The sequence below is a fragment of the Diachasma alloeum genome, unplaced genomic scaffold (assembly GCF_001412515.2).
Source record: "Diachasma alloeum isolate Michigan unplaced genomic scaffold, Dall2.0 Dall_scaffold_00374, whole genome shotgun sequence".
In the NCBI taxonomy this organism is placed as follows: Eukaryota; Metazoa; Arthropoda; class Insecta; order Hymenoptera; family Braconidae; genus Diachasma; species Diachasma alloeum.
The window spans coordinates 571529-580922 of NW_021680513.1; the positions used below are offsets into that span (position 1 = coordinate 571529).

General features: G+C 37.2%; 1 protein-coding gene across 6 annotated transcripts in view; it reads right to left on the minus strand.

Annotated features, from left to right (window-relative positions):
• The window catches only part of LOC107041727 (voltage-dependent L-type calcium channel subunit beta-2), an 85298-nt gene that overhangs the window by 52988 nt on the left and 22916 nt on the right, over positions 1-9394 (minus strand). For 5 of the 6 annotated variants that reach the window (XM_015262419.2, XM_015262417.2, XM_015262418.2 and 2 more), the window contains exon 2: positions 3980-4075. The exons of the other annotated variant lie outside the window; for it this stretch is intronic. In XM_015262419.2, coding sequence (XP_015117905.1) covers positions 3980-4075 — 96 coding nt within the window. The remainder of the gene's footprint in view (positions 1-3979; positions 4076-9394) is intronic. 6 annotated transcript variants of the gene reach the window in all.

The window sequence follows — 9394 nt, forward strand, 5'->3', positions numbered from 1 at the left end:
TTCTCACTTTTTCACTCCTAAGTAGTGCATTTCTCACTTTTATACTGCTCAACGGTAAAAAGACCTACTTCTCATGCTTAACTACCGTCGGTAAAAGAGCCCTTTTTGGGCTTGAGCAATGAAAATTAATATACACACCTCGCCATGGAAAACATATCACCCTCCCCCACGTGCTTGCCATCCTCGCCTTCGACTCGGAAGGCAATCTTGCACGTGGGGGACGGTGATCTGTTTTCCAAGGCTCGGGCATATAATGTACTATTTCGAAGTACATGTTTACTTGTATCAAGAAAAGAATATCTTCCACTGAGAAAAAACACTTTCGTCATGAGATTTTGTACTTGTCTCAAAGTTGAGGGGTAATAGAGAACTTGTATGATTTTTTTTTAATTTTTCAATCTCAAGTTTCAGCTCTAAATGATTAATTTTTCATTTATAAACATTAGAAATATTGCTCATTAATTAATAATTAATTGTCGAAAGTTGATGATTTCAAACACTTTGAAATCGCTGATGACATCACGAGGGAGGTCGAACGTTGAACTAATCCCAGAATGGCTCAAGCCCACCTAACCCAATGTTCACGCGCGACTATCCAATGGATAACGACGACTCCCCTCTCTCTTCGGATTTGACTAACAAAGCGCTACCCAACATTATTAACCTTAGATTGGTCACCCTATGAGGGAAACCCCGCCGCGCGTCGTTTTTCTTTAATTACAATTGACTGACTAACCGGAAAATTAAAAAAAAATTTGACTTTGTCAATTGAAGTGCAACATATTTCCTAGAATTCCTAAAGAAACCAAATTATTTCGAACAGACGAGTTATTTTTTCCATGTTAAGGATGTATTACACCTTTTTCGCCAAAATTCACGTTTTTTGAATTTCTCTGGTAAATTGTTGATCGGATTGACGTGAAAAAATATACAGTTTTTGCGTTTTATCATTACTTAAAGACTCACGAAATTTCATGATCGTGTAATCATTTTCCTGCATTTTTTCTCAAACTTTTCGGAAATTCACAAAACTTTAGAAAAAATGCAGAAAAATGATTGCACTACCATGAAACTTCGTGAGTCAGTCAATAATGATAAAATGCAAAAACGGTATATTATTTCGCGTTAATCCGATCCAATCCGATCAATTTGCCAGAAAAATGAAGAAAAACGTGAATTTGGGCCGAAAGGGTGTAGTATATCCTTAAATGAAATCTCTCTCTGACGCGACGTTGCCGAAAACTCGTTAAACGTGTCTGGGCACTGCAGAGTGAATTCGGCAACGCTAGAGCCTAAATAACACGACGACGAATCCCAGCGGAGATGACCAATCGCAGGGTCGCGTTTGGTGACCAGACTAGGATTAATCCCGAGTCGAATATCTGGACCTTATTCTCCCCTATTACCTCCTCGAGTCGTATATCTGGACCTTATTCCCCCTATTACCTCCGTGAGATATTTTTTCCTCCTTTCTTCATCCTATACATCCTAAATAACTCCTTATATGATCCTGCCCCATCCTAAAGGCGTAAAAACCCTTCTCAACTGATACTTTTTTCCCCCTTCTCCTCCTGTCGAATGAAAAGGAATCATAAATCCCCTGAATTAACCCTGATAGCCAGGATGATTGAGTAGCTCACTATTTTGTTCATTTCTGTTTGCGGTGAAAATTACTGAAATTCCCACCCTTATTTTTGACTGTCGTTGCTGATCGTTATTTTTGACCCTTATATATGCCCCTTGAGTATGACCTTAATTTTCACCCGTACTTCTCATGTTAATAATTAAAAATAATAAAAAAAATACCTCGAAAGGGTTTGTAGGTTCTTTCCAGGAGGGATGGAGTGGAAAACATTTTAGGGGGTGCAGGCGATAAATAGGTTTAACACACCTCTTGTTTTCCTCCTGAACCCTTGGAATTTGGAAATAACTCGCACATTCAGGCGGACACCAGGGGGTCTTTCTGAAGGTAAATACACCCTAACTTCATCCTGGTCCTTCTACTCATGATAGGTGTTCAAGGGGAAATTCAGGTCCTAATATTCGACTCGGGATGCCACTTTGTGACGTCATGACAGAAATAATATCTTTCGAAAACATTTTCAATTAATTATTGTAAAATATCTAGGCAATATCTCTATATACACTAAAAAAATAAGGACGGTTAAAAATTCAGAAGACGCCCTTGACTGGTCCTTATCTGCGAACCTGATGATGCCATTGAGAATGAATTCTTATCTCGATCTCTCTAATATGTTCATATTTCTATAGATTCATATGGGAATTACATAGGGGTCACATTCCACTGGGGTCAAATTTTTACAAAATAATAATAAGAGTATACCTCATACTATTCTACGTAAATAAATGAAAAAAATAAATGGTCGAGTCTCACGACAAAAGGCGTTGGTTGGTGCCGTTTGTAAATAATAAAAATCGCAATTTTTCAAAGGAGGTGAATCATTCTATCAATTTTTTTCTGTATAGTACGAGCACCTAAATATACCCAAGAAGATTGGGGGGGGGGAGCGAGCGAAGCGCGCAGGGGGGCTATAAGCCCCCCGGGGTTGGCGAGCGAAGCGAGCAGGGGGTGAAGCCCCCTAGTTTCTCCATAATTATTTTCGTTTAGCTACATATTCGTTATGTGGAATAGATGAATAGGGAAATTTCGGAAAACTGAGCTCCATGCTAAGTCAAGTGGTTTTTGCATTAAAATATTTTGGATTTGAGATGAAAAAAGTATTGTATGAATTGATTCAACTATACTTGGTTTGAAAAATCGCTCTCTTCTCTTAAAAAAATTATCCTCGTTTTTGGGACAAGCATGAAATCTCCTGACAAATGTTTTTTTTTCTCAGTCTAAGATATTTTGTTCTCGTTCATTTTCAAGCCGTGAGTTTCTTGATACAACTGTAGACGTACTTCTCAAAAAACTTTTTTTTTCCCAGTGAAAGAAAAATATTTCCACCAGACGGATCCTCGATCCTCAATTTACGATCTGGAATTACATGATGATACCGGCATTTCATTGGATTAAATTCAATTGCCGGTGAAGGAGTCAGGGGGTGGGGGGATCCTAGTCAGTTGGTTTATATATGTAGGTATTAAACCCAGGGGCCTCATAGTCGTTATCCTTGAGAGAGCCGGCGTGCACTCTTTCGTTTTGTTTCGGGCGCATAGCCGGGCCCCAATGAATAGGAGGGCAAGTTGACGCGTCGTTTTGCGGAGGTAGAGAGGGCAAAAAAAGAGAAGCGAGAGAGAGGTTTTGAAGAATAATAAAAGAAGGCATTGCGATTTTTTTTGTCAGACCCAACTGAAGCATCAGACACGTGTTGTAAATGTGGTTTAACGCGGTGGGCTAACAATAGAATTTTCTATTTTATTTTTCTTTCAGCTACACTTTGACTGTTGATGCTCAGTTATTCTTTCGGATTTTCTCAGCTGGACAATGGAATCCCGGGCAAGTGCAGAGCAGTTCAGGTTTTCACCGTGGAGGGGGAAAGAGAGATTAGTCCGGGTTTTACTTGATAAATTTTAGTTGAAAGATCAAGGCCTTTTAACCGACTTGACGGTGAACAATAGGGAGAGAGGGAAGCCATTTGCATTGGGGCCTAAAATGTGCCTGGAAAATTTTATCCCCAAACGGCATACGGGCCTCGGGTATTCAGAACAGCAGGGTGAAGAGCTAAAAGGGACGGAGAAAATGACCGCGGGGGAGTGACTTTCGACTTTCGCCTCTTCATTTTTCTGAATTAATTTACATTTATTTTTATTTACCAAAAAAGCAGAGTTTGGCGGTATGGTGCGAGAATTGTGAAGCATTTAAATCTCTTATCAAGTGCCAGCGTGAATCACATGAGGAATAATCATAAGCGAGATATTGGCAGATTTTTTTTTTTCAAAAAATTCCAGTGCAACTCGACTTGAAAAATTGCACTTCAATATTGTTGCTTCATTTGGTGCATTATTTTTTACTTACACCACCTCGCCTTCTTTGGGGCACACCCAAATTGACCAACTGCAGGCCGTCACGACTCCTCTCCAGGGCCGTGTACACCCTTCCGTTTGACCTTGCCTGAAATATCCACGATGTAATGTTCATCTCCGGCTGAATATTTATTTATATTATTCTGTTTGAATCAACCGCGAGAGCGATCTTACGAGGTGCACTAGTAGTTTTATTTTTTTTTTCAAATATTCTTTTAAGATGCTGGGGCCCCATTCGTATATAGTATTGTATGTTTTCTTAGATTATAAAGGTACTACACATTGTTGAAATTTTTTGGCAAAAATTTCCAGTGCACTTCTTAAATTCGATACTCTTCTATCAAGTGAAAATTCACAATTTGGCGAAAAAATCAATGGAAACTGTAAATTTGAGTTCTGGATGGACTACAGCTTAACTTTTGTCTCTTTTTATCTTTTATCTTTGCTATCAATATTGTAAAGGGTGTTTTTATAATATGTAACTTTCTGCATTTACCAGTATATTTTATGGGACAATGGGACGGAACCAAAATATAAAAACCCGAGAGGGTATACATCTGAACTAATAAATGAACAAATCTGTAAATTTGGTTTCAATCATCCGTTGAAAATGCGTAGCAATGAAGGAAATTCAAGTAAATATATTCATGAATTTTTCATTTAATTCGAAATTCAGTGTGATTTTGCACTGAACATTTTTGTGTTAATTGAAATTTTCATAATTAGCTGTTCAGCACTTCAGTCCAATTAAGTTTGTATTCATCTCAAGATATTTAGGCACAATCACGTATGGTCTTTTGTGCTCAATACTCCATTTCGTCAGGACCTCATGTCCACAATTTTATTTTGAATCAAGTTATACAGAGTTGAGAAGAAATCATATATGTTTTCAACAACAGTCCAGCTGTAATTTTCAGAAGATAACGTTGAATTCAATTTACGGGGGACCGCAATGAAATTTGAAAGTTGCACGTGGTTGTCTCTACCCTGTAGATGACTTTGGTACTCAGTTTTAATCCACAAAGAATGAGAAAAAAATCGAGTTTCAATTTTTTCATTGAGAGCATGTGGTTGTACAAGTATTAAATCTTCAAAATAGTCCCTTTCCTATGATTTTCGATGGATTGATTCAAATTTTGCTTTTCACACACAATATAGTAACGAAAAAAAATTATGTGAGATTCTTGGAAAATTCCAATTTTTCTATTTTTTTTTTTGTAAAATTGGTAGAGACAATCGTGTTTTAGTAAGTATTTTAGTAATAGTATTTTAGCAAATTGCTAATTTTTTTGATCATTAGTATGGCAGTTTCGCAAAGTGAACTTAAATGAATAGATTCAAGATACTAATTTGAGTATGAATCTTTTGCTGCGAAATTTGAAAATCCTCGTTACAGATAGGGACTTATGGAGCAAATTTCCATATATGAAGAGATATATTAACCCCTCACGGACGGGGCCCTTCTGTTACCAAACGTAGTGTGTGCTCAATCCGGCACGAATTCGATTTTTTTAATAAATGTAAAATTATTAAACCGGTATCTAATTGAAGCTGCAGTATTCCGGTTTCCAATTTTGTTTGTCTGATCAAGTTATGCTTCATAGATTTGGAAATAATCAGTTTCGAAAACAGGCGTTCACATTCGCATGGATCGATACCATGCATCGACCCCGTACGTGAGGGGTTAACAAGTCGGGAAAATGACGAATGGCATCAATTTTACCCGATGAATCAGCGAAAAACAACAATTTTCATTTTTACCTTTGAAATCGTCCAAATGAGTCAGTTTTCATCCGATTGATATTTTTTTTCCAAATATTCGTTAGTCTCTAACAAAAAACAAAATGCATTTATTTTGCAAACCATTGACCGCATCATGAAAAAATAAGAAAAAATGAAAAATTGAGAAATCGCCAAGATTTGTTGAATCCTATTTAGTGGGCAAGGCTGATGAAATTCAACGTTTCAGTAATAATTGAAGTAAATTTGAATAGGTTCAAGTAGAAATGCGATGGGCATTCCACAACTCACTTGAAATTTCAATTAATTAAGAATACATCCTCCAAAATTTTTTCTAATTTTTCCTTATTTTCACTGAAATTGTATAAAATTGGGTGGTGCCAGATGGTATGACCGTTGGGGTCTTTTACCTACCCGTCCCAGTACACTGATAGATCGGATTAGTTATTGTTAACGAATGGATTTTGGTTGGAGGGTAGGGTCTATTCGGTCCCACCAAATCTTCATTCGTTAATAGTTAACGAATGTATATTTGAGGAACCTTGTTTGACTTGACTTTCGCCATTCAAGTGAACCATTCGTTAACTATTAACGAATATTCATTTGGTCATATTCAACTCTACCATTCGTTAATAGTTAACGAATCTCGTTTGGAATAAATGAATCATTCTATCAGTGTACCTACGCGGTACCCCAGCCTAATTCCCTACCCGCACTTGCCTCTAAAGCTAACTTATATCTAACTCCACATAACTAACTCCACATGCACTGGGTTCGTTTTCCGGCGATGAAAAAATCTTTCATCACCGGGACTCGAACCTGCGCTACTGGGACGCTTTGGTTTATAGGGCCAGCACGCTGACGACGAGCCCAAAGACGTCCTCTCTGAAATTGTATATTTTTCTATCATTTAAGGTTTGCCGTCAATGAAACGTCATTATTTAATAACAATATTTGCTGCAATTTCCGTGGAAATATGACTTGTTAAAAATTCCCAGGATTTGACTTAGAAAATTCAAACAAGAATTTTCAACCATAGGCTTGCATGATATTTATTTAGTTTCAATAGATGACAATTTTATTTATTAGTTCAATGTTTATCATGCGTAGAGATGTGGAATGACCGTCAGGGTTAAGCTGCCTTAGACAAAAGCCAAAATTGACCGTCATTTTTATTTCGGTCATTTTTTGGGTCATTTTTTACGAGTTCGATCCAAAAACGTTTTAATAGAATTGAATTATTATCATTTATAATTTTATTTATTACTTATTATCAATGGCCCCATTCTCAATGATAGAAATCGCTAGTGGTAGAAAATTGAGGTTCATCTATATAGATGGAAATTGAAGGTCATTCGACTGCTCATTTTTGTCACTGACATCTTCAATCATCAGTAGTAATTTTTAGGAAACGACTGATGGAATTCCAAGTTTTAGAAAGAATTCAAGTGAAAATACGACAAAAATTTCACAGCTGGCTTGAGCTTTCCCAATTTTTCCTTATTTTCACTAAAATTTACATCAAAATTATCTTATATTTTTCCATAATTTGATAATAAAATCAATGGAGCGTATACTGTAAGGATAAGCAAGAATGTAACTTTTCGACGAATAATTTGTCAATGGCAAGATTTCCTGAAATTTCAGTGAAAATATGATTTGTTTAAAATTCCTGAGATTTCACTTGGAAAATTCAGACAAAAGTTTTCAACCATGTACGCTCACTATATTAATTCATATATAATAGATGACGAATTTGTTCATCTATTCAATTTTCTCATTTCTACACTTAAAAATAATGTCGATGTCACTGATTAATGCTTTTTGTTTTTCCTCTCCCATTCTCTTCCCTCGTCTACCCTTGAATTATGGACGAAAAATGTAACGAGATGTGTTGGAGAGGTTTTTAGAAAAAAGAAACAAGTGAGAATGCTATACCTGCCGGTTGGATATTAAGGAGAACATCATACCCTCGTCACTTTGACCGTGCTCTCTCCATTCCTCCTTTTGCCCCCCTCCCCCCCACCCCCCCTCGTCAACTCAAGTCTGCCTCACACTTATTCCATCCCCCGTCTCCACCCCTCATCTATCCACCCTTCTTTTTTCCTTTATTTTTCATTATGCGCTCTCGTTTTTTCGTCCCTTATTTTTGTCTCTTTCTGTTTCAGGTCTCACTTGAGAGTTAAGCACATTAGGGTGGGGCAAATCGAGGGGAAAAGGGGACCAAGAGAGCCCGGGTTCAGAAAAAAATTGAGAGGAAAAAATGAGACGAAAATACAAGGGGGCTCATGGTGGTGCACAACTGGCCAAGTCAAGTTGAGAATTCATCTCGCACCCCCGCGCAGGTCCATTTCAGTTGGAGGCGAACTTTACCTACCTAACCCCGGAGTTGAATAAAATGCACTAGACCCACCTCGTAGCTACGCGGTACACGACATTCCAAATTTTTTTTCGGAGAAAAAGAGAGAAAGGAGATCTCGTCTTCTCTCTTGTTCTTCTTATTCTGATTATCCTGCACGTTGCATTTTGAGCTGTTGCCTCTGGGGCTTCTAACATCGATTGGGACAGGGAATAAAAACGAACTTTGTTATTACGTGACACGAAGTACGTCACAAAGATTAGATACTGGAAGACCTGGCTTTCCCAGAGGGGACAAATGGCTCGGTAAACCGTATTCCCGTGATTATGAGGAAGGTAGGCTTACGTTGCGGGGTATAAATCAACATTTTTTTGTTGATTTATGAAATGTCAAGGGATCGATGGCTTTGTTTCTCACGAACTACTTAACAAACTTGGAAATTTATTAAAAATGGAAGAAATCAATTCGAATTACTTCACTCACTTTGCGACTTTGGAGAGTGAAGTTTGGAATTGTGGGACACGAAGGATTTCCTCGACGAAATAGTAGTGAACGTTGGATTTTATTAATGAAAAATTATACCAGTTATATTTCATTGAATTCTAAACAACTATTCTTATTTTGTTGGAGAAATCATCAAAATTTGAAAAAAAACAGAGAAACCGAATTTTTACGTCTTTAGTTTCCAGTGATTGAATCCCTAGTTTAGGGTATTTCTAATAAGTGTCAAGAGTGCCCGAAAATAGGGAATCGAAATCCCTAAACAATACGATTTTTTTCTCTCCCTCTGAGTGAAATCGAGCTTGGATAAAAGTTCTGACATTCCACTGAAATTTCTCAAAACAATCTTAAACAAAAAATTTGAAATGTCCTCACCCTATCAAACAACAGAAATTATACTCTAATAGGTATTGATCCGCGAACTCAAATATTCTCGTTAAAATCCGTCCTTCAAAATTAATTCCAAAATTAATCAATCAATTAAAAAACATAAAGCAGAAAGAAAAAGTCACCTGAAATGACACACGAGACTTGTTCCCGAGTCACGTGAGCCTACGAATTGGATATAACGCTGTAAAAGAATTTTAGTCGAAGGACCTTGAGCGCCGTGTACACCTATATAAAAGCCTCTTGCCTTTAATAGCCGAGGATATACATACACGAGAAGGAGAGAGATTAAAAACGAGAAGTAAAAATGTTCAGGGAGAGAGACAGAGGCATCTCCGAGGAGAACGAGGGGAACAAAGAAGCACAGTCTATGTATATATATATATATATATATATATATATATATATATATATATATAT